At 42.6% G+C, this 25,365-nt stretch overlaps 2 protein-coding genes and 2 pseudogenes across 3 annotated transcripts; 1 reads left to right on the forward strand and 3 right to left on the reverse strand.

Annotated features, from left to right (window-relative positions):
* Positions 1 to 8,296: 8,296 nt before the first annotated feature.
* On the reverse strand, positions 8,297 to 12,475 carry LOC136411782 (putative uncharacterized protein DDB_G0271606). Of its 2 annotated transcripts, none has more exons than XM_066394494.1 (7): positions 12,272 to 12,475; positions 12,091 to 12,218; positions 10,948 to 11,018; positions 10,679 to 10,895; positions 9,097 to 9,276; positions 8,526 to 8,648; positions 8,297 to 8,473 (listed from the first exon to the last, which is right to left on the reverse strand). In XM_066394494.1, the coding sequence occupies exons 1-7, from the start codon at positions 12,432 to 12,434 to the stop codon at positions 8,408 to 8,410; spliced, it is 948 nt and encodes a 315-aa protein (XP_066250591.1). In that variant the 5' UTR covers positions 12,435 to 12,475; the 3' UTR covers positions 8,297 to 8,407. The 2 variants fall into 2 exon arrangements, with proteins under 2 accessions (XP_066250591.1, XP_066250590.1); XM_066394493.1 differs by having other exon boundaries at positions 10,679 to 10,898.
* A 4,334-nt stretch (positions 12,476 to 16,809) lies between these two features.
* On the reverse strand, positions 16,810 to 19,287 carry LOC136411669 (digestive cysteine proteinase 2-like; annotated as a pseudogene).
* A 719-nt stretch (positions 19,288 to 20,006) lies between these two features.
* LOC136411670 (cathepsin S-like) lies at positions 20,007 to 20,963 on the forward strand (annotated as a pseudogene).
* A 1,688-nt stretch (positions 20,964 to 22,651) lies between these two features.
* Positions 22,652 to 23,521, reverse strand: LOC136411671 (uncharacterized). Its single transcript, XM_066394323.1, has 3 exons — positions 23,516 to 23,521; positions 22,943 to 23,249; positions 22,652 to 22,882 (listed from the first exon to the last, which is right to left on the reverse strand). The coding sequence occupies exons 1-3, from the start codon at positions 23,519 to 23,521 to the stop codon at positions 22,710 to 22,712; spliced, it is 486 nt and encodes a 161-aa protein (XP_066250420.1). The 3' UTR covers positions 22,652 to 22,709.
* Between the last annotated feature and the right edge of the window lie 1,844 nt (positions 23,522 to 25,365).

Consider the following 25,365-nt stretch of genomic DNA (forward strand, 5'->3'; position numbering starts at 1 on the left):
AAAACAACATTCGACAATATCCCGCTGCCCCGGGCTTGAAATATTCATTTCAAAAACTTATACGTATTTAGTAATTCTTCGATTTAAAAAAAAAAAACAAAACAAAGAAACGTTTCAAGAAAGGTTTTAAAAAACTAAAATTGGCTCTAAATAGGTCTCCGAAAACTGCAGATTCTTCTCAATTCAACCGACTTCGTAACTCTGCTAGTTTTCGAGATTCCTTCTTTAATCATCGAAGAACACTCTGTATTTATGCGTATTCGCACCAAACTCCCAGTGATTCCCCTAATCATCCAGGTCCGAGGGTAGAAATGGGTCAGTTCTACAGATCTTTTGAGGAAAAGAGGGTGGCTGAAATTTGGCCATGCCGGGTATATTGCTAGAAGGTGATGATGTACGTAGGCGTGGCATAAGGGTGCATTAAGAAACGGTAAACATTAAACGAATCAATGCAAAAAGAAGAGGTTATGTTAGATTTTGTTTATTCTGCTTCACGATAGATGTCGATGAATCGGGTGAAATCGAGCTCTTGCGCGTGGCGCCATTAAAAACTCTAGACGCAGGTGCGTCGGCCGATCGCGGTCTGACCGGAAATCCGTCCCTGGACTCAGATGTTCTAATCGGTCAACCGCTCATGCGCGCAGCCAGGTATAAATGTACTTCCGTGGGCGACCGACTCCTAAATCGGCCGAGCAGATGCGTTCCATCACGGACGTGAATGACAGCTGTATCTGACACTTTTTGACTCCTCGTGGCGCCACCTACTAGTCGGCCAACGTAACAGCCAGAGTCGGTTAGGGATTCCGTGGAGGCCTGCGAGGGCTTCCCAGACAGCGCGGTAATTTCCACTGGAACCGGAGAACGCATAAAGTGACTTGTTTCTCCTATAGGGGCTTTGAAAGACACGCGAACGCCCTAATGAAAGACGACGTCGGAATATATTTTTTCCGAAGTGGCGAGGCGATTTCCAAGGTTTTTAAATTAAAGCAAAACACTTTTGAGCTTTCGTATCAAAAGTAATATCCATCGCGCTTTCACAGTAAATGAGGCATTTCCTTTTCTGTCGACTTTAATCACACTTTCGTTAAGCGCTTTACGCACGACAAATGACAAAGCTTTTGTCGTTTGAAGAGTAATTTATTTGGAAAAATTCGGCTTTTCGCCGGAGGCTCCTCCGCCGGTTAATCCCCCGATAGAAGTATTAATATCCCCGACATATTGCGGCAGTCAAGCCCAAATAATTAACTCAATGCGTCCGGAATTTATAATGCGAAACACAGAGCGCCATGGATGCATTTCTAATAAAAGACCGCATTATCATAAATCCCGCAGCGGGAATGACGAAATTGATTATGAGTGTGTTCCGAAACTAAATGCATTTTTGATTTATGGCCCCATAGTTTCCCGGATTGTTTTCCTGTCGTGCAGAGAGAGGAGCACTCGTCGCCAGTGAGGAAAGTGGCGGCCCGATGCAAAACTTAAATTAACATGATACGAATTGAAAACTAAAATGGCTTTGACTAATGCGAACAGAAGCAATTTATCCATTAAACTTCCACTGAATTAAACTTGAATGGCCGTAAACAAAGACTGGTATGGGAACTTGGTCCGTAAACACAATTACAAAATATAATTCCATCATTCTGTACCAGCGACATTAAACTATAACCGCAACTGGGTTGTTTCCGTCCTCTTTCTGCAACTCTGCGCAAAATTAATTTGTCTTCGTGGCAGTTTTAATTGAAATTGGAACGAAATAAAGGCATAAAGGGCGCAAAGTTGGGGCGATAGATAAATAAAGGGCCATTGACGAAAGTACATGCGGTTTAAAGGGCCGGAACCGCAACAGTTATTCGGTCATTTTCGTGTCGGTTTGCGATAAAATATCGTCTGGTTCGCGACTCCGAATGCGAAATAGTTTTTCACGTGGTTTCAGAATTAAATACATCGACTTTTTGACCTCGTTTTGGTGATATACACCGAGCGTTCGGTAAACACAGAAAATGGGGTGTATTTTATTTAAGCACCCCATTTCGCCGAAATGCCTTTGGAGAAATTGAATCCCCCATGAGCCAAATAGATGCGAGAATGACACACTTATGTGAGGCGCATTTACCGCCATTCTTATGACTTAAAAGAGAGAGCAAATTTTATTGCTGCCTACTTTAGAAAGCTGCACATAATGTAGAAATTCTCCTCGCAATGCAATTGCCAACACGAAACACGTCCTCGACTGCTCCGACTGGATTCCATCGGGACAGTTTCCACTAAATTATGTCGTATGGTAATGGATATTCAAATAAAATGGCGTGTTTCCCGATGCGTTCTGTCATCGAAGTAAACAAATGACTTTTCCAGTTTTGCAACGGGAAATATGCCCGTTCGTAATTTGATACTGACATGCCGCCCCAAATGAGTTTATTGATGGATTAAGGGGAGGCTGTCGGACAACGCGAATGCAGAGAGTGTGGGGTTGCGGCTCAATTCTTGAACCATGAAAACAGAGTTCCGGACCGTTCTCGAAGCCGAGCCAACGACCGCAAAATCCGTCCGATAGATTTTTTTTTCGGAAACTATGAACTCTGGCACGTGCACAGCTCGTGTAGCTCCCTCATTTCGAGCCGCAGCACGTGGAGCGAAATGCGTCTGGAAAGAGCAGAGACGGAAGGCCTCCGCTCCTACCAGACTTGAGTCCGCGCGAGCCACCAGAGCTGTTGCGCAGATCACCGGTAAGCGGAAGCGAATGGAAAACTGACGTTCTTTGGTCATAACGTTTGAGCCTGCGAGAGGGCGCATGTATTACAGTCAACTAACTTAGTTATAAAACAGCGGCGCTGGGCACATCCGATAATTTCCCGGGGTTTAATTGAAATTGCCCAAAGAGAATTCATCAGGCAGATGTGAGTGGAATCGAAATCTTATTCGGAACAATTAACGATACCTCGGATGTTAATTTTATCGATTGCGTGCCCCACAAAGAACAGAGATGTGAATGTACATAGGTAATGCAGGTCCAATCACGTCACGTAACATTGTAAAACTCACTATTAATTTACAGCCCTATATATGACAAAATTGCCTACGTATCATGATGCTTCGAGTTTAATTAATAGGTCGGCAATTAAGCCCGAATTAAATGGCATACATTAATTAATTTCCCTGGGATTCATTCCAGATGCAAAGGACTCGCTACTGTCAAATACGCCAAATTGGCCCAGTCAGCCATAAATTCAGAGCCCCTTTAATAATATTCTGAAAACTTCGACGGTGTATCCACGCTGAACAGGTGAAAACTCCGGGTAGTCCCCTAAGGTTGAGGCTGGATTTACCCCGTTTTAATGCGAATAATACGTATGTAAGCTGCTTCGCACTTTTATAGGCCGCGGGTTAACTAACTATCTAACAAATAACTCTGACGTGACGGGGCTATTAAAATTCCAGCTTTAAACTGCAATTTTATCCAGTTGGGCAATGGAATACTTAAACAGTTCCGTCCTTTTCTCTGGATGGCGGTTTTCCCTTTTGGGCGGAATGCCGCTCTCTGGATTTAGGGCTTTTTTTCTCCCTTTTGTTTCGGCCCCCGTTTATGGGTTTGTGGCTTTTTTTTTCATTTGGGCCGATTTATGTTCATTTGCTTATGAGATGAGCGTTAAACTACCACGAAGCGGAACAGAAAATATTGCCCATTTGAACAGCATATAGTACCTATGTCTGGGACGTCACCGCATAATAAATCCCCATTGGAGCGGACAGCAAAATCGAACTCGGACAGATACCACCCCATTAGTGCCTATGACATTGAAGTTATGTATGGGGTATTAATTACTCTGCGTATGTAGAGCAATGACCACACGTAATAGATACTAATGCCTTTATTGCACAACTAATTAACTGCAACCTTTTCGACCGGCGCTACGTCGTCTTCGACGTGAATGCTTCTCCGAAACGCCACACTTCATCGGACCACCGAATTCCCTCTAAATCAAATCCGTTGATTGGGGCCACGTAAGCCTCGTCCTCTCCTTTACAGGACTCCTTTCAGCTCCCGAAAATGGTTTTTTAGAAGGTCCAATAAACCAGTCAGTCCCGACTGAGAAACGCGCAATGGGTACCAGAACCATCGGCGAGCGATGGAGCAGAAACGGCCCGAGGTCCGAATTCCCTCAACTGATAAATTTATCGTTAACTTGAGATGGGTGGAAGGAGGGCCCTGATAAGGGCCGGTTAGTCCGTGCACCGGAAGAGGTTTCGAGCATTCACCCGTGACTCACAGATTTGGCACGCCGCTGGTTTTACGAGGGTGAATCAAATATGAATCGGAATTACTTCCGTGCAGCTAGGAGTGACAAGCAGGGATACTGCAGGACCACGTCCACTCTTTTCGAAATCTGAAGGCCATTTAAGCGCAGGGTTGGTCCGTATGTTTAGATAGAGCCCACTACTTTTATTATAAAAAAAAATTGAATGCAAAAGATGTAGGGTGCATCTTAAAACATTTTAGAAAATGTTACGACACAAGAGATGAATGTTGCAAAATTGAAAAATGACACAAAGCCGGTAAATTTATGGTGGAATACTCCGTATATTTCATAAAATTTGAATAGACTTGTATTTTTTAATTTCGAAAATATGCAACATGTTGGTATTCTGTTTAGTCGTCTTCGCGGAATTTGATTTAAAAATTATATTGTTTTTCCCGATTGCAGTATATAAATGCCGTGAATAAACAAAAAAGCTGTAGAAGTATGTTTCTCATTTCAAAGAGCAAATTTCACTTAAAATTTCATGCGTAATGCTCATAATTAATATGTTTAATAAAGATAAGGCCACTATCGACCTTAACGTTTTATATATGATTTAATAAATTTAACTCTCTTATGAACAGTATCCATAAGCTTTGTGTCGCGATCCTGCGAGGATCCTCCACCAAATTATCCAGAATTCGTAATTTTTATTAACAACACGTTTGTGCATAATGTTCTCTACAATTTTTAAAAATCTTGAAAATTGCTAAAGTTGCCTCCCGAAGGGCCAAAATTGACAAATATTTCAACTCAAACCAGAGGCGCACTTGAAACGCAAGAACATTAAATGTTACTTTCTAAATTGCAATTAAAAATCTTGGACCTATATGTTGACCGTGAACATTACCACTGAAGTCATGGAGCCTTGGAAAGGCACTTTTTTCGAACCTTCATTTTCAGCAATGGAAAGTCGCAAAAATTAAGGACCAAAATGACGCTGTTTCTCAGAAACTAAACAAGATATTGCAAAAAAAATTCGCTTCGAGCTAATTCGATCATTAGTTTATTCGGTATTTCGAGTATCGTGTTTGTCGTGCTACCGCTCGGCTGAATCATTCAAGGATCGATGTCGGTACGAAAATATACAAAAAACTTTACAATACTTGTTGCCAAGGTACTAGTCACAGGGCGAAGAATCATAACGATACGATGGCTTCCAAATATTCAAAAAACTTTACAGCCTCTTTTGCGAGCGACGACTTATCGGTCTAACCATAGAAACGATACGCGAAGCGACATAACATCCAGTACATCTTATAGCACTAGTGATGTGAATGAGTGCATGTTTCTGCACAAATATATTTATAGTATACAAAAAAGGAAGTAAACATAGGCAATGATGAAAAGAAGAGGGCCAGATAGCCTTTCTGGTACTTCTAACTCATCATTGCACGACCGGTAACCAAAAGGACGAGGCCGACGAAGAAAGAAGCGTCCAGACGGACAGAAGAGGGCAGAAGAACCCCAAGTCGGCGGGGAAATTCAAGCCAAAGATCCGGGAGGAGTCTCCGACTCATCTACTTAGAGGGGCAAGAAAGGCCTAGAGACATGGCAGAATAAAAAGCGATGATCCCGCTTGATTCTGTTATCTGATACCAATAACAAAAACGGCCCAAAAGCGCGATAGAGGACTTCGGGCACGGGCTCGAAGTGCTTTGCAAACACGGGGTTTTTTAGTGGGTGAAACCCTCCACAGGCTGGTAGTACGGACTCCAGTACCATTTTACCGACAAGGTTTTTTTTTATCCTCGGAGTTGCCCCCCTCCCACCCTCCCGCCATACAAAAAGAAGAGTAAACATAGGCTTAGTTGCCATACTGCATGTTTACTGGTATGACAATGATGAGCTCTGCAATGTTGGTGGCTCGCTTTATTCATTTTTTTAAAAATATATATGATTGTTTCACGTTTAAAAATTGTATTTATTTTCTTATTTAATTTTGAAAGAAAAATTATTTGAAATAATTCGTATAGCAGACTTTAAACAAAAATCAAGCAACCTGGCTGTTTAGAAGTGAGCCGGCAACATTGCAGAGCTGGGCCTGGCCATAGCGGTGTATGCGCAGAAACACACAGTCCGTCATATCACTAGTGACATGAGGTGTAGTGAGTAGTGTATATACCCTTGAGGTAAGACATACAGGGTGTTTTATAAACATACTGACAAGCTTTCAGGAGATGTACAGTACAGGGTATAAAAACAAATATTTAGATCGTATAAAGTTAGGTCCAAAATCGCTTCTTTTCCAAAATAGAGGGTGTTTAATCTCTTTTTTTTAAATATTTTTCAAATATTTCAAAAACGGTTTGGGATACGAACATGAAACTAGGGACACGCTATGGCGGAATAAATATGTATGTTCTGAAGTAGGCATAATATTTCCACCCACACCACTGGTGTCTGTGCGGCCACTCAATGAGATATTTTTAATGAAAAAAATGATACACCACTGACTTTTTTTAATACGAATATATTTTTTAACATTCCATTAATTCTTAATAAAAAATTCCTCTTAGTGTTTCATTGCTCGAGTAGCCGCTTTCAAGATAAAAAAATAACTTCCCATCCCTGTGCCTACCAAAAAACCGGTATAGATTACCAAGTTCGATTTTTTTAAAATTCTTTAGAAGAAATTAATTTAACCTTCTTCTAGTAGAGGAAGAGGACATAAAGGCAATTATGCATGATTCAGCCGAGCGGTAGCACTACAAACAAGATACTCGAAATACTGAACAAACTAATAATCGAGTTAGTTCAAAACGAAAATGATTTAATAATATCTTGCTTAGTTTCTGAGATACAGCATCATTTTGGTCCTTAATTTTTGCGACCTTTTATTGCCGAAAATGGCGATTTGAAAAAAGTGCCTTTCCAAGGTTCCACGGCCTCAATGGTGGTGTCCACGGTCAACATAGGTCCAAGATTTTTAATTTTAATTTAAGAAATAAAATTCAATGTTCTTGCGTTTGAAGTGTTAACTGCGTACGTCTCTGGTTTGAATCGAAATATTTGTCAGTTTTGGCCCTTCCAGAGACAGCTTCAGCAGGACTCTTCGCTCAACTTAGAGAGCAAACGTGATTAGGAAATTGTTGCTAGAAGTTCACTGGCGAACACTGAGACAGCCTCCCTACAGTCCGGACTTATTCCCCTGTGATTGTCACATATTTGGCAAATACAGCTGTTGAGGGCTTGGTTGCGAACACGCACCGCTTCTTTTGCGATGACGGCATTAAAGAATTTCTAATACAATGGGAAAACGCTATTCTTAAATCAATAGATTATGTGGGAAAATAATCTTTCACTTTTGGATTTTGTCCCGATAAATTTTTAAAAACTAATTCCGGTTCATATTCGGTTGACCCTCGTAAGTGTGTATACAGGCGTGGATAAATCAATTCTAGCGACCCTCCCAAACTCCAATTTCATGGGTCCTGGAACTAATTATCTATCGATACTTCATGCTCCCTAATTGTCCAACATTCAATCACATTCCTTGGTCAATTGCAGCAAAAATCCAACACTGACCCCTTATCACGAGTGCCTGACCTCAGCGCTATACAAAACTATAAATCAAAGCGTAAATGGCCCTTGGAATGGACAGGCACCTGGAAAAACAGCTTTCTACTTACAGAGGCGTCTGTGCATGAACTCGCAGCTTGAATACGCTTCCTATAATCATTTCCATCGTCTTTACATCCACTGCTTCCCTCCTCCAAAAACCGAATTTATACATATAGAGAAGTCGTCTGCGAAAGGGCCCAATTCCGAATTCAAATTCTCCTAATTCTCCGGCATGGAATCCGACTTAAAACCGTGGGATGCAAATTTTCGACTTTCTAATCAAATCTGCGAAAGCCGCCCGTTTTCCCGGGACATTAAGCCTGCTTTAAAATGGCTTTTCCCTTTAATCCACGTTTACTCTGATCGCTGACGAGGACAATAATCAGTCATAAAGAGTTATTGTCGGTGAACCTTGAACAGAAGCAAAGAAATACGAAACTGTATGATTTTATTTTAAAAAAAAAGTTTAAAAACAATAAATACCCCTTAATGCTCTACAATCAAACAACCACTAAATAAAATTACTGTAACAATGATCATTTCTATTGGTACTGGTACACGACGTTCTCTTCTTCCTGCCCCCTATGGGCCTCTCTCTGCCCTCCCACCTGAAACCATCGCATCGCTCAAGGATCTTAAAGACTACCATCACTACTTTACCTGTATATACTGGGGCTGATGGACCCTTGAGGGTTGCTGCTGCTGTCCCGACCTGGGAAGGTTTTGATATTGGGGGTGCGGCTTAGGGATTTTGATTTTGATGTCGGTGGGTTCCCTGCTTACCTGTACAACACGGAAGCCAATTTAGATTTGGATTTCAATAGCAGCCCTTAAAGGAGACAGGGTTGGGATTTCAGATTTATCACACGGATATGTGAAGTACATTACGAGAATAAAGCAACTAAAATGCGCCCTTATGGAGCATATAAAATGTTGTAAATCAGTTCGATGTATTAGGACAATGTTCGATTATTATTGCCTGGCAGCTAAAGCGTCCTCATCCATATTGTGCTGTAAGCCCTAGAGGGCATTAGGTTTCAATTTAATTAGCCCTTAATTTATGAGTAAGTGCTGACAGGTGAGCTAATTCAGACAGCTCGATAAGCTCTGCATAAGCACACTGACATATTTGCGATATTCATTTAAGTCTAGAAATGCAGGGAATGTTTCATGAAAACTGGGAGGGAACTCTCTCGCAACGTGCCCTGGAAGTAGAAAAAAATTGTCATACCTCTGCCTTAAACCCTTCTTTAGGGTCAGCCGTGTACTTGACAGTCCGGATATACCCATCAGCATCGACCACCGAATAGCTACCAGTGATGGTCTTGCCGTCTCTCTCTTCTTTGCGCGTTTGGTAGTTGGTGTATTGATCGTCTTTTACGTCGAAACCAAACTGGTATGACGGGTTTGGCTAAAAATCATATCATAATGCCATAACCACTTACGAAAATAACAGTATTTTCAATCCATCCAGAATAAAAAATTCCATAAAATCTACGTTTAAAGTTATGAAACGCCCCCGGTAGCTTGAGGCCACATTTGAAGTTTCCGCGTCTATCTCACTTCAATACGTTGAATTTTGTATAAATCTATCTCTGTTGCATACTCTCATATCGACTCACTCCCATAGGCGGCGATACTCCGATAGTTACAGGGGACTTTTGCGAAGTTCGTCGAGTTGCCGTTTGATAATGAATGAATTAAGGGTAATAAGGAGGTAGCCAAGTAATTTTAAAGTCGCCAAGAGGTAAATTAGCAGTACAATTAATGTTTCATAACGCAATTTGTCGTTAAAATTGCACATTAATTTGTTGTAATTGTGGCCAATTCAATAGAGAAAATTACCCTTAATGATGGTCTGGTTAGGAGTTTATGATGAAACCGAGGTGTTTTGATTTGAAAAAATCTCATTTATTTGAGACTCTCATGTTGGGAGGTTATAGCCGCCCCCGGAAACTAATGATCCCGCATTAAAGTCGTAAATCAAACTTCACCGACAATAATATACACTTTCCGTCCTTACAGAGCCTGCCTTAAACATGTATATTCTTCTTATTGTCAATAAGTATGGTTGGTTCCACCATTTTCATAGAACCTAACGTAGTATGCTAGTTATACACAAGCATATGAAACTGCCGTAGGGCCACTAGATCAGTGTGTTGGCAACTTTATTTGGAAGTTAATCACTTTCCGTTATCTCCACTTTTTCTTTTGATATTATCATCCCGGTAAATATGTCAGGACGTTGATCTATTGGCCCTTAACCTGCGAACTATAATCTATCAATCAATCAGTCAGTAATATTTAAACATTTCCAATATAGATGTCCTTTTCTGGCACATAAACTGCCTGAATCAATAATCTTAGCTGCGCTTTTTACGACTATCGAGATTTACGGGGGCAGTAAACACACGAGGGTGGTTTCGTCGAGGTTTCGTTATGCTTGCGAAGAGAAGGACTGCTGCCCTGAAAACACATTGTTGCCCAATATGGCCGAGAGTCATACAGTAAGTGCTAATAACGCACATTGCACGCCATTACGAAATCTACGAGTTACAATCACCTCCGTCATTTTTTCGTACAGCGTATATACGCCCTCGACGGTTGGATATACAGACGTTTAAATACCAGTTACATAAATGTGAAAGTGATCTACATTAAATCGATCGTTAGTGGTATGGGATCGCAATGAAATTCATCAGAATCGCTTCCGCGTTTAGCCCCTAGGAAATGCCCGAAGTTAATGCCACACATCATTCTTGCACCCCATCTGGGGTGGAACTAAACGGATTTAAGCATGGAGGCAAGCTTACGTCATAATCGCCCTCCTCTTCCTCGTCCTCCTCGCCCTGCTTCTGAGGCCTCTGCGGCTGCGCCTGCTGGTACTTTGCGCTGTACTGCGGCTGCGCCACGTACTTGACCTGTTGAGGCTGCGCCACGTACTTGACTTGTTGAGGCTGAGGCACGTACTTCACCTGTTGGGGCTGGTACACGATCTGCTGTTGTTGCTGGTTTTGGGGAGCAGGCGCCCTACTAAAGTCATTATCGTTAATTGAACCGCTAACTAGCTCCGTCAGCTGACCTTAAGGTGGCCTGTTGCTGGGCAGCTTTCAGCGCCTGGTCGTACAAATTAGGGTCGATTTGCCTGGGTCCCTGCAAGAGTCAATAACCCTGATTAAGCCTTTTCCTCTGCATATGGTGGTACCGGGTTCTAGTAATGGGCGAAGTCTAGATGTCAGTGAAAGTCACGTGAAATAGCTCCGATTGGGGCTTTAGATGTTGTTTGGTCGTGATTTCCGATCTTTCCTCGTCGAGTTGCATGCAACTGATTGCACAAGGCGGATAGTTAACACGCGGCTTATGTCATCGCCAATTGGTTGCACTTATTTATTAATTTGCGTGTATAGAAATCTGCATTGATGATTGCGTTGGGGCCACAATGTGTGCCAATGGCATGGAAAGTATGCCAGCACAGCAGGGAGAAATATGCGTGAATATGCGAAAAAATGAATGCCGGAAACTCGAGACGTCCATCGTCGTCCTGCTACTTCCGACTATTAATTGGACAGCCGACTTGTGCCGTTTGAATTGGCATTAATCACTTCAAGCCTCATTGCGCGATGCAGGAAGAAAGCGCCTTCCTACATAGTGGATTCTTCCGCAGAAGAACAGCTGTCGAATGGCACCAGTCGAGACCGCATAAGTATTATTGTCTTTCGAAGTCGACTTGTTAAGAAACCAATTAAACCGGAAATTTTCCGTCTCGAGATCACAGCGGAAACCTGTTAATCTCTTATCGTTTAATAACACAACCCTTGGGCCATTGTTTCCGCCCTTCTTCGGGACGTCTGAGGGCCGCGAGATTGATTTTGCCCTATTAATTTGGATTAATCTTTCGAGGGGCTTATTAGTTCGCCTTGTTCTACCTTTGCCGATAAGAGGCTTTCAGCTCTGCTCCCCTGATTTACGAGCTATTTGTGACGGCGAATGAAAAATATTGAGATGGTGAGTAACTACCATAAAAGAGAGATTCTGAGGTAATTAAGACTTAAGTAACGGAGAGCGAACGTGGAGCGAAGAAACGGAAAAGGCAGATAGAGGATATTACGCGTGAGCACGCATCTGCTCAAAGACCAGGAATGATGGTTATGGTTAACGTTAACGTTAACTACAAATCCTTATTAATATCTAGCACTCCCAAGTTTTTTCCAACGGTCCCACTCACCTGACTCGTAGGGACGAAAACCTGCCTCACGGGAGCGTACCCTGCAGTCTGAATAGCTGGAGGGCTCTTCTGCTGCTGCTGCTGCTGCTGTTGGCTGGCGTAGTACTGGAGCCCTTCCGCCCTTGGGGCTGCAAAAGTCGCCCCTAAGTCGCGAGTTATGCCTCTGGGAACCATCACATACCTGCTTGCTTATACTGAATCTGTTGCGGTTTATACGTGAGGGTGGGCACATTCTGGGCACTAACGTACTGGGCGCTCTCGTAATCCGGCTGCGATATGGGGCTGCATTTCACGTTGAAGAACAAACTCATCAACAGCGGCAATAAAGTCGTACAGTTCCTCATTGTTTTCGCTTGCAAGTGCCACTCGCGCTTTATTGGTGAGATAGTACTTCGATGCCTTTATATAGACTCGTGCATTGATCTCCTACTTCAGGCTACTTTCGTTTGTTGTGCGGACCTGCGGCATTAAAAATCGGCCTTATTGGTATAGAAAGGCATGTTGGAAGTTTTGTATTTGCTTAGGAAGCTCGGCGGAAACCTTGAAAACTTAGCGCGGACATTTAAAAGTATAATGCCCGCGATAAGCCCGTTGGAGTTTGCGAGTTTCCAATGGCTGAGATCGCTGATACGTGAGCCTCGAGAATGCTTTAAAGTTTCAGAGCACTTCGTCGTGAAGATAAGAAAACAAAAGCCGAAAGTTTTTATCTGCTCCGCTGTCTTTATATCGTATTTCGTATATGGAGATACGCAGATCATTCCTGAGTGCTCCAACTCTAAACCGTCGGGGTTGTGGCTCATTGTGCACCTTTTAGATTCACATTTTATGGATGCAGGGTGTCCCAGAAACAAGACTCCAAATGGGGCGCTATAGGGTAGAAAAAACAGAGCGCTTCAGCTGACGCAAAAGTTGCTTGTTTTCATTCCGCAGGGTGTCGAAGTGCTTTTTTTGATTCGGCTAGCTGCAACTTTCTTATCGGTGCCGATAAATTCAATGTTTTTACGAATTCCGATAGACTGAACTTTTCTCTGTCGAAAAGCCACTCTGCAGAAAACTCGTATCTCTAATTGTTTTTGAGATACTTAAGTCACCGCTGGATTCAGTTCAGTTGCTCAATTCAGTCACTGCCGGATTGCGAGGTGGGCCATGAAAACAATAAAAAGTCGCACGGGCGCCGTTTTTGACATTTGCACTGAGGTACGCAGTCTCGCTAATTAGTCAAAATTGTGCCAACAGACAGTTGATCAGTTTCAACGTAGCTGTCACTCAATTCGAAAAAATTGTAACTTTTTCAGTTTTGTAGATAAAGCCCTCGATATGGTACTCGTTTTCAGCTAGTTTTTGCCGGAAAAGCGACTGCCACCGTCAGTTTTGACGTAGCTGTCACTCAGTTGGCAAAAAATTGGAATGGCGAAAAAATTGTAACTTTTTTAGTTTTGTGGATAAACCCCTCGATATGGTACTCATTTTCGACTAGTTTTTACCGGAAAAGCGACTCCCACTGTCAGTTTCGCCGTAGCTGTCGCTCGGTTCGATAAATTCCAAGTTTCCAAAATTGGCTCAGCGCTTGAGACCTCACTTGGGCACGGTCTTTTTGCAGGTTTTCAGAAAGAGCCATTTGTTCGATAGGAACAAATTTTAAATTTTCAAAGAACGCTACGCGCTTTCGGGCTACATGCGTCAATCGGTAAATCAAGAGTCAAATGGAAACTGTTTTCGGATTGACAGAGTCCATTAAGCGGTAAATTAATAGATTAAATATTCGCGCAAATTTCAAATTAAAATAAACGTCCAGGAAATGGGATAAACCGCATCCGGCATTATTTATTGCAATTTGTTATAATGATTTTGTTTGAAGTGCTGCATTCGGCCAAATTATGCAGAGCAGCGTCAAAAGTTGCAACACCCGCAGTAAAAATCCAGTTTATATCTGGGCAATTTTTCAGAAAATGAGAAAACGCCCCGGTTTTCGCCCGCGATGTGAGGTAATATATCCTTATATTCTCTCAAGGAAAATAAATGATATTTTAACTTAATTTCAGGATGTTTGGGGATGTGTGCGAGACGAAAAATTTATTTCGCCATTTTTCCAGATTACCTCGGCTTTATGTTGTGGGATACAAACCGGGCGCTGTTAAAATTAAACCCCGTTACTTTGTCTTTGTTCCTCCGGCAGACTCAATGTTCCGAAAACTTTCTAAAACTTACATAAAACGGTGTACATCACATGATTCTCACCATGCGCGCGGCAAGAATTCCACCAAAAAAAAAATCGAGAGCGATTTACATAACACCAGGCAGACAATTAAAACAATAACTACTTATTATAATTAACGGCCATCACTTTCACCGCATAATTTTCCCACCCTGGGTGAAAAGCGGCCACCATGACGGGAATCGCACAGTAGATCTAGTCCAGCAGGCCTCTGTGATTTACAGGTTTCCTAATGAAAATGACGAGGTGGACAACGGCGAAGAAGAGCGCGCCGCTGGGATCTCGAAATCAGGGAAAGATCCAGGAATCGGAGAATCCCTTTCCCGGATCCCTCTCGTTCCGTAATCTTAGATCAGTTCAGGTTGAGGTCAGATCTCCTTTGAACAATCGGCGCTTTCTGGCCGTCGGAATCAAAAACCGTCTCAACTGACCTCACTCCGAGGAGCCAACACCAAAAAAGGGGCATACCCTGCGGCCTGAATTGCCCGAGGGTCCTTCTGTTGCTGGCGTAACGCTGGAGCCCCTCTTGGGGTCGCAGAAATCGCCCTCGAGTCGCAGGTCGTTCACTCAGTGGCGTGCTCACTGCACCACTGGCTCCCTTCAAAGGGAAAAATTATGGAGTGGGCAATAGCGGAGAAGAGCGCGCTATTGAGATCTCGAAAACGGTGAAAGAGGCAGGGATTGTTCAGTCTCTTTCTCTCTTTTAACCGCAGATCAAAGTTCGCCCCGACGTTTCTGCCCTGTTTACGCGACTTTTTGTTGCGGGTATTTGTTAAAAAACTCGATCAACCGTTCGCTCTCTCTGTCCCTTTCCCTGTTTTTCTTGCCGGAAATGTACTTCGCCAAGGTACAGGGTCCATCAGCGAAAACAATAACAGTTCCGTTCGAGTTAAAAGAGTAAAAAAGACGGCGAAGAGGAGACACGAAATAAATATAAAAGCCGGAGGCGTCCGGGGCTTTCTCGTTTTTAGGGGCGTCAAGTTTATTGGGTTAGGAAAGCCGGAACTTTCATCTTTCCCCATTGTAAGACAATATGTTGTTGCTGTTGCAACGCGAGTAAATGGCACGGAAAGAAATTGCGAACATAAAGAAAATGCGATTATTTCTTAGTTTTTGTGAGAATGATAATATCAGATTTGTAACTCGATTCGCGGAGCAACTGGTGCCCCTCTCCTAAGCGTCCGGACTGAACCTGAGACATTTCCCAGTTCTTCAGGCAACACTGCGCAAAATAAATGATGTATCTTGCGAGCGAACCGAAATCCAGAAAGTCTTTAAAATTCGAATAATGCGTGTAACCGCCTTGTGATTCAGACTCTCAAAAACTCGTCTGGGCATGCTTCTAGGGGAATGGTCGATTTCCTCTTGAGGTAGTGTATCCCCGGCAACTTGAATTACATTTCGTAACTCTGCTAAAGTACGTCATCAGTTCTCCAGTGTAGTAACTCTTCTTCGTGTCATGTCCCATACGTGTTCGATGGGGGAAAGATCAGGAGAGCATGGAGGCCAAGCAACCACATTAATATTGCTACATTATAGATAAGCAATATGCGGCCGAGTGTTGTCTTGTTAGAAAAGCGCGTTTCCAATACGTTGAATGTATGGCACAGCTATTGATTCTAACACTTCCTGTATGTAAAGCACGGTGTTATATGATCAATTATACTACCAATACATATATGTATATCAATTTTGGTTGAATTTGATGCATTTATTCTAGGTGTTGTCGTTTTTATGATAATAGTTTATTCCCAAATATCCACTGAAACAATATTATGACACAGGAAATCACTTACGGTCATAAATCGGGACACGGCCGGCGCAGACCCTGAGGACCATAAACCAGTTTGCATCCCCTTCAAGAACTTCTTTTCCATCTCAAATCTGCGCAGTTCGGGGTTTTTCTAATTTCCCGAGGGACTACTGAGTCGCGCTTAGATTTTGTGAATATTCATGGTAAAAAGGGGTTGATGGCATTTTTTCGAATGATGCGCAGCACGTTCGATACCTCCCGCATATTATCTCTGTTGCGAAATTAATTTTCCGAACTGATACACTTTAACTTTGCAACATCCGAAATTTGGGCCTGCAATAGGAAAATTCTCCACATTTTCCAACGAAAATATTACAGTTCCAGTACGCTGGAAATGAAATATTTTTACACGCGGGCTAGCTCTGTTAAAAATACTTGAAATTCCCCTTTGGGCAAATATGATTGTTTTTCCGAGAGTGCGAAACTTGAAGATGTGAGAAAAATTTGATTTGAAAGAAGCGCCCAAAGTGGAACTATCGTGGGCGCCTCAACTGGCTCCCACGATAGTTCCACGGTGTATCCCCCAAATTGAGTCACTTCCGGCCGCGATTACCTCCCGTTGTGCGCACCTTTAACTTAACAGTTTTAATGTTAATTTCAACCTTACTTATTAGATATTAATTAAACATAATTAATTTAATTAAAGTAATCGGGGATCAATTAAATTTACTTTAATGTTGCGCCTCATCGATCAGACTATCAAGAAAGTTGCCTTACTGGCGATGCTGCATTGATTGTTTCTGTTGCAGGACATCTTGATGTACCCCCTATTCCCCAGTTTGGGACCCACGAATTCTTGATCAGCCAATAGTCCCGCCCTCACTCAGTTCCGAAGCCCAGCACCAGCATGGCCTGGTTCCAACTGGTTCCGCACCGGGGGGTTATCGTACACCCCTCCAGAGCAGAGATGGAAATTGTCCCCCATGTTCACACCAATGGAGACCGATCTCAACTCAAGGACTGTCTACTGCAGCTTTCCTCCTCCGGACAACATTATTGTGTTCTGTATGGAGGTCCCCTTGGCTTGGGAACAATAGCGGTACCTTCCCTGGCGAACCTCGTAGGAGCACGCCGCTTCAGTGTCGATTCCATGGTTGGCTGTGATAAAGTCCATCGCCGATATCATCCAGCCCTGGCTACACCCTTCGGTGCCGTACCACATAAAGTAGTCTAAGAAGTTCTGCTTGCTGAGGGACAGTAACTTGCCGATTTTCCTGCGCTTCCACAGCTCCAGTCTGAAATCCATCATGGGCAACCTCGAGTGAACTTATCGCGCTGAATGCCCAGGAGCTACCGCACTCTCTCTGGTTCTTGTCTGGGGTCACCGCCCCCGGGGTCGCCAATCTATTGCAGATGGCAATTCGACGTCTTCGTCATAATCGCTGAAGGAGAGATCATCCGCTTCATGCAATCCGGAAGAGTTGATCAGTGAGACGTATGGGAGGAAATCCATTATGGGCGCAGTGTGAAGGCTCAGGAATTCCTCGGAGGTCAGGTCAAAAAACTTGTTGATGCCCATCTCATGGGAGTGCGCCCCTATGTCGTACAGGAAGTTTTGGTGAGTGATTTCCTTTAAGTTTTCAGCGAAAACCTGCTTTCGGTACAAGTCCTCCTCCGAAGAGTCATACTGCTTCGCATAGAGTTGCTAAAGGAGGGCGAAAACTGCACTTAAAGCGCTATTTAAAAATATATATATTCGGTCACCTTGAAGTTTTGCCAATGGTTGTCCATGACATGATGGTAGGGATTACCATGGTTAGTCATGGTAATTTGAACTTTTGCACTCTAGTTGCAACTAGGATGGAACACAAAAGAGAGTAATGGTGCATGACGAGATGCACTGATTGAGGAGTTTGGCGGTGTTTCGCTTTTATATTCTTAGCGATTTTGCACAACGGCTGCAAGCAGGGCTCCGCAATCGCAACCTTCAGCTATATCTAAAAAAGTGGCGGTATCGACCAGAATGGCACGTACCCTGAAGAGGTCAAGTAGAACTTCTTCTGCCACTTCAAGCAGGTAAGTTTGAACCCCACGTTCCATGGGATCGTACGTTAGATGGGAAAATGAGAAGGCCCTGGCCCCGTCCTTCGCTAAGACCGGCTCTGTAGCTGTACTCGTGAACGCCAAAAGTAACAAGTTCAAGTTTTTCAAGAGCGGGATCTATCGCGATGATCACTGTAGCAAGACGGTCCCGACCAGGGGGATGGTGGTGGTGGGCTGTAAATTTTCCTGGATCTTGACAAATTTCAGGGGGGGAGCGGTGTGGCCACTAAGATCTTGTATACGATCATTCAGCCTCGTTGCATAAATACACGCTTTTTTCCATTCTAAAAAGTTTTAATCAGTACAAACCACCCTTGTTCTGGAGCTGTGCCAAAGACGATAATAACATTTAAAACGCCGAAAAGCGCAAGTTTATTAGAAGGTAAGCGGGAACCCGAAACAATTAGAGAAGGAAACAAGGAAACAACGGGGAAATGCAGCTTTGTTTATACAATTTGCAGTAAAAGGACGGAAGTGCTTTTAGCTCGAAAGCGGCCTCGGTTTGAGCACTCGAAAGAGGATTTTCTCCCGGCCATTATGTATGTCAGGTGGCCATAAAACCGCTGCGTATAAAAAGAATTTTTTGGGAGTCCATCGACTAATCCGAAGCAGCGAGTTTCGCAGCCAGTTTTCCTTTATTGCGATGTAAACGTAGTCAACAATCATTTGACAAACTGACGCATTTTTCATCCAATAAAAAACGATGGACTTTGTGCGAAGTAAACGCAACCAGCCGCTGACACCTGTGATTAAAGAAAATTGCCAGTTTTAAACCCTCAAAGTTGTGTTTTTGCTCAACAGAGAGGTCTAATTTGAGAGTCTGCGAAAAACTTTGAGCGATGTAAACATAGTCAAAAGTTAGTATTCACTCGAGTTAATATGAGTAGCGTCCCCTCGTGGGCGGCCGGCATACCATCAACGATGGCATTTCGATGCACTTTCTAAGTCTGACGTGCATCTTTTTATAACTCCCACTGGAAACTACCACAGAGCCGACGTAAGGAACTTTTGCCTCGACCATTTTTCCCAACGATCTCTCCGGAGCATTTCTGAGAATGCGTAGGAAGCAAAATTGGCAATTTCTCACATGTTTTCCTGTTGCCAAAAACTACTTCGCCAGAAGCATTTTTAACGATAACGAGAAATATTTGAGAATTCTTTACTGCGGGCCGGGCTTCAACCAGTGTTATTTATGTGCTGAACTCATTAAAGGAAAAAAAGGAAACGGGCCATTAAAATTTTCATTATGGAGTGTGGAAAGGCATTATTTACTCCTAATGTTTTGTTTAGATCTAAAGCGGTTCTTGAGAGTCGGGAATTGTATTTATAGGCCCTATAAAGGGGTCGTTGGACCCAAAGCCGATAAAAAAATAATACCTTATTCTGCTTTAAGATTTTAAATTACCTTTTTGCAGAGTCCTACCTCTAATTGGGGAATTTCCCGGGTGTGTTTAAACGGACTAGAGCAAACAGTTATCGATACTCTCTATATCGCAAATCTGGCTCCCCGTATTTCCCTTGTAAATAGAGTATTTTCGTATATTTGCGTAAGTACATAATTCGGAATATTGTAAATATTTAATGTAATAATGAGAGGTTAATTTGTTATGGGTGCGATGCGGGAACTTTTGTCGGGCTTTTAACAAATTAAACATTCTCGCTAAGCTCATTAAAATATTTAATATTTATTTATTATGTTTAATACATATATTCGCATATCCGCCCGCAAAACCACTTTCTGAGGTCTAAACCTGCGACTTTTCACAAACATTTATTCAGTTTTAATCGCCCTTCTATGTTCCTCAGTCATCCACAACTCACGGTACGTCTAGTGATAGCTCACTAATGTTCTCCATGAGCGTCCCCATGAGTGCACTACTGCGCAGCCCTCATCGCAGCTCTAACTTACGTATCGGCCCATTAATGGGTGTCTTTCGAGATAGCTATCATGCTCCACTCGTGAGTTCTCTCACCCCCTGTAACTTCCAAAGACACCATCACAATCACTGTCCCACCCTCCAAGAGGAAGCCTTTAGGAGGGAGGTTTATAATGAAAACCTGAACGCTATATTTCGGCACTACACTCTCTACCACTTGGACTTGAGCATCTACTCTCAGACAATGAACCAATTCGGAGACCTCACGGACGAGAAGTTTGAAACCCTTTCCCTTTCGAAGTCGCCCAGTTTAGACCTCAATGAAGACTCCATTGAAGATGAGTTGCACGATGGGGCTCGAGATTTCGTCCCGGCTACCATAAATTGGAGGTTAATGAGGGCGATGACTAGCGTCAAGAAGCAGGGCTCGTGCGGCTCCTAGCTACACCTTCAGTGCTGTAAATCTTACGTATAGTTAGGGGCCTTGGAGGCGCAGCATTACTTGCTCACCAAAACCCTAAACTCGCTGAGCATCCAGAACATTATAGACTGCACCTACATGAAGTCCCCTTACGATAACAAGGGCTGCGAGGGGGGCTTCAAAGAGAGCATTTACCAGTACATCATATACCATGGAGGGGTGGACCCTTACACGGCAACAGAGGAGAAATGCAGATTCAACTACTCCAATGTCGGTGCAGTCATGTGCAAGTTCGTCAGACTTACTAAGGACAACGAGATGGTTCTTCGCATAGTTGTGTCTAGAAATGGCCCCATCAGCGTTATGGTGGATGGGCGAGATATGAAGTTCTACTCTGGGGGGCTATACGACGATTGGAATTGCTCACAAAAGCGAGCCCTCGGGATGCTGATAGTGGATTATGAAATTTCAAGGGGAATCAAATACTGGCTGGTCATGAACTAGTGGGAGGAACAATGGAGGGAGAGGGGGAACATTATGATGGCCAGAAATAAGAGGGATCAGTGCGGGATTGTCTCCAATCCAATCTGCCCTTTATTGTAACGGAATAAATTATTGAATCGATTAAATGGCACGTGTTCCGAAATACATTATACGTATGCTAAAGGAGCTTAGGACTATATGTGTTATCAACCCCCATCGGCCGCTTTTATCCCAGGTAAACAGGTCCAATGCCCTGCTTCGACTCCGTTATTTCTATGGAAAATAACTTTGTCTGAGAAAGTATTGATATTTAATATAGTGAGGTAAACGCAATCAAAAACCAACTGCTGTTTATCACGAAAAATGCGGGATGTAAATTGACTTAGAACCATCTTTTTAACTGTCAAAAAAGTAATTTATTATCGTAATTAGTGACTCCACTGTGCCTAACAAAGTTATAAACGGAAAAAAGCGAGCGCTGTAAACCTGGTCAAAAGTCAGCAGTCACTTGACAAACTAACGCATTTTTCATTTAACAGACGAGAAAAGTTTGAACTCAAAAACGATGATTTTTGCATTATGTAAACGCAGCTAATTACTGAGTCTGAAATTTTAAAAAAATGTTGGACCTACTCAAGCTCCGCCTTTTAACTGTCAAAAAAGCTGTGTTTTTACTCAACAGAGGGCGCTAATCCGAGCTAACAAAGTCACAAAAGTGTGCGCAAAACTGTGAGCGATATAAACGCAGTCAAAATCAGTAATCATTGAATTTAATACAGTCAGCGTCCTCTTTTGGAGGACCGTCATGCCATCAACGACGGCATTCTGATGCACTTTTCAAGTCTGATTTGCGTCCCTTTACAACCGTCAACGAACTCTGACCACCCAAACTGACTGCAGGGCTGCAGTGGAGGGCTGCAGCAGTCCATCTTTACTCGTATCGGGGACGAACGCAGGAAAGTGGACGATGGGATGTGCGTAAGTGCCCTGGACGTCCCTGAAGTGGACACCAAGGCGCGAGGCGAGAATATTCTAATGAGTTCGTCAGCAAATGGGAATTTTTCCTAACGCCACAAATTTAAGCGAAGCGCCGAATGAACCCCTAGGTCCAGTGCATCTGGAGGCAGCTGCCTTAGAACTAAATTCGATTATTTCCGGCTTACTCTTTTAATATATAATAATTGCTCTCGGATACAATTTTTCAGGGGACAAAAATTGCGGTGTCAAACTCGATACGACAGGCAAATAAATCGCATTTCGCACTTAATACGACGAGATCTGTATAGAGAGCGGATATTCCCGCGCCCTATAATGCATGAAAATGGCGAAATTTTGAATTATTCATGCCAGCATTGTTTCCCATTTATCCATCTTTGCATACTTATAGGAAATACCTGGACTATAAAGGGACACGTACACGTTCTTCTTTGATGCACCCGAGAGCCAGCAAAAATCGAGTAGACCGTAATCGCTGCCATGATGGAAATTTTGTTTATTGTCAATTCAGTTGTTTCTAACAACGATTTCTCAACAACTGTCAACTGTCAGTCAACTGTTATAGTCCACTCGATTAAAAATTAATTTCCCTCGTTCCCCCAGTACTTACCAACCGACTTGGAAATTCCAAAAGGTGCATCACACGGAAAACTCTACGTGTGTGAACTTCTTTAATGGATAATTTTCGATGGTTATAATCATAAAGAAATTACACTTTTTTACCTCTATATTTCAAATATTTTATGTTCTTATTAAACTTTAATATTGAGCCTATTGAGACGCTTCAATCGAAACCGTGTCATCATCCACGGTCGTACCAGGAGTAGCACCTCCCAAAACTGGCGACTGCTGTGGAGGAGAGGGAGGAGAAGGTTGGGGTACTGACGGTTGTTGAGGAACCACGTTTTGAGGTTTATCTGCAGCCTCGATGGTCGGAGCTCCTCCTGCAATGCGATGGGTAGTATACAACATGTAAGCGCATAATAACTTGTGAATTATTATACCTGTCTGCTGCGTACCAATGAAGGCGGGAGTCTGTGCCAACAGTCCCGGATACTGCGCGAATATGGTTTGAGGTGCAAATATACTTTGAGGCGTAAATAAGCTTTGGGAGTACTGGATCAGGGGTTGGGAATACACCGGGTATGTCACGGGAGCGTTGTAGGTGTAGGCGAGGGCGGGTTGGTTGTACACCATAGTAGAGGGGTGGGCGATGCTGGTTGCGTGTCTGACGAGGGTGGTGGAGGCGGGAATGGTGCTTGCTCGGCAGTAGTGGTGGAGCGAGAGCAATGTGAGAAGAATAAGAGCGGCCTGAAGGTAAATACAAATGTTCCTTAAAATCTCAATTCACCATTGTCAAGAAAATGATCGTATTAATCTTGAAAATATGGCGAAGCAAAATTCTCTACCTTGATACTAGATTTTTTCTAATAATACGTGTGAGAGATTTTAACATGATATCGCTTTATTTTTCTATGTCATTGTCCAGAAAGTGTCAACAAGCAGAAATAAGGTTTTAACCAAAACTTATTTCAGCCGTGTTAAAGATGTGAACTATATAAAGCCACCACACTCACCTTCATTTTAATGTAAAATCACCTTAAAACACAATAACCGAAATGCCTGTGCAGGGCTTAAAAATCGCTTTTATATACACTGTGTGTTCAGTAGCTTTTACTCCCTTCCCGTGGTCATCTTAAATGCCAAATTGAGATGGTTATTGTGGTTTGTATAGTGCGTTCTTGTTACATTTACTGGGTTTTTACTTTAAAAATTTATAAGTTACGGCACTGTTTAATTCATTTTTGGCATCAGGAATTGACGGTTTGAGGCCTGGGTTCAAACAATATTTTACAAATGAATATGTTCACGTTTTTACAAAATTAGCTATAGCCGCCTTTGACTAAAATAGAACGTGAACATCGCATATGCGAAGCAAATTTACATGAATGACCCCGCTTGTACGAGATTAACTCTTGATAATGGTGGCATTTTACAGTACCTGTATGTTTCCTGCTCCAGTTTTTATCGTTATTTCGTAAATGACTTATTTAAAATATTAATGATGTTGCGGGGAAATGGCGGTGTGGACAAGACTTGTCTCATTAACCTTTCGCAGAAACATAATTTTTCATTCAGCCGATAAATATTTTAGGCGTACGATCCGGTAAAAACCAAACTGACACGCAGCATCCATTACGGCACTCGTAGATCATCTTGCGAGAGCAGTGGGCTGAATTTCCCAACAAAATTTAATCTGTTTAATGGCTTTGAAGATAAAAATATGCGTTTTTTTCTTTTTAGACCAACAACGAAATTCCGCATTTTTTTTCGCCTCTCCAGTTTAATTCTTAATTGTGCCAATTAAGACTAAGTAATTGTTTAATGGGCCTCATTAATTGCTCGTGCGTTGGGCCAATTTGTGAACTCATTGACAGTATTGAGATTGTTCAGCTTCTTTCTCTTCATGTCAATCCCCACTTCATTGAACCCTTGTGGGAAAATATAAAGTAGCTGTGCAGTAGGGGATTGATTTTTAGGAAATTGTCCCTTACGGCTGCTGGATTCATAGTGTCGTACAAGGGGTCAGGGCACACTTTTTTGGGAGTCCTCTGAGAAGAATGAGGGTGGCTCAAAGATGAATAAAAATTTTCGCCATTGTCAAGAAAATGGTCCTAATAAGAATATGGCGAAGGAGATTTATCTACTTCGGGACTAGAATGTTTTTGATAATACGCGTGAGAGATTTTAGCAAACAAACACATCATTCTCCCTCGCCATTATCGAGGAGGAAATTCAACTCAATTTTAATACACAAAGTTCTTCTAATTATGCGTGGAAGTAATTGTCTGCAAAGTCCCTTGCAAGACCAATCGAATGGTCTTAGGCCTGGAGTACCATCGCCTGTGCCATTGCAATCTTGAGCAAAGCCTTCCTTCTGCTAAAAAACCAGACGTCGATCACACACCGAACAATGTACAAGTTGAATCGTTTTGCTTTGTTTTCGATAATCTAGTATTACCGCTTCTTTAAATGTCGTTTTATATGGGCCACGAAAGCCTTGGAGCTTTACATGGTACTCGCCGTCCAATTTGGGCTGCAAATCGGGTTTTTTGTATACCCATTAAATTGCAACTACCTAACTAATTGCGTCGATTTCGTGAAATCGGTTAATATTAAATTATAAGTTATCGTTGGCGAAAAGGTGGTGACAGTAAAGAATTGCACAAAAGAATCGAGTTCTTTGCGGCGGCACGCATTTCTCCGATCTTCATCGCTACGTCCGCGAATACTTCAAAGGGAAATTTTGCATTCCAGATACCGGAAAGCCGAACTCCCCAAGTCCTGGTAATTAAAACTTGATAGACTTCTTACTTTAATAACTGCGAAGTTCGAAAAGTGCCCAGGAACTTATTAATAAAGCCTT

Source organism: Euwallacea similis, chromosome 10, assembly GCF_039881205.1.
Source record: "Euwallacea similis isolate ESF13 chromosome 10, ESF131.1, whole genome shotgun sequence".
Classification (NCBI taxonomy): Eukaryota; Metazoa; Arthropoda; class Insecta; order Coleoptera; family Curculionidae; genus Euwallacea; species Euwallacea similis.

Bases quoted from the DNA above. Each gene is read 5' to 3' on its own strand.
- LOC136411782 (XM_066394493.1), bottom strand. From the start codon at position 12,434: ATGAGGAACTGTACGACTTTATTGCCGCTGTTGATGAGTTTGTTCTTC. The intron at 10,899-10,947 runs GTCAGCTGACGG...TAATGACTTTAG, and splicing joins CAGCAACAGGCCACCTTAAG to TAGGGCGCCTGCTCCCCAAA. The intron at 8,474-8,525 runs GTAAAGTAGTGA...CGATGGTTTCAG, and splicing joins ATCAGCCCCAGTATATACAG to GTGGGAGGGCAGAGAGAGGC.
- LOC136411671 (XM_066394323.1), bottom strand. The intron at 22,883-22,942 runs GTATAATAATTC...ATCGCATTGCAG, and splicing joins CATTGGTACGCAGCAGACAG to GAGGAGCTCCGACCATCGAG.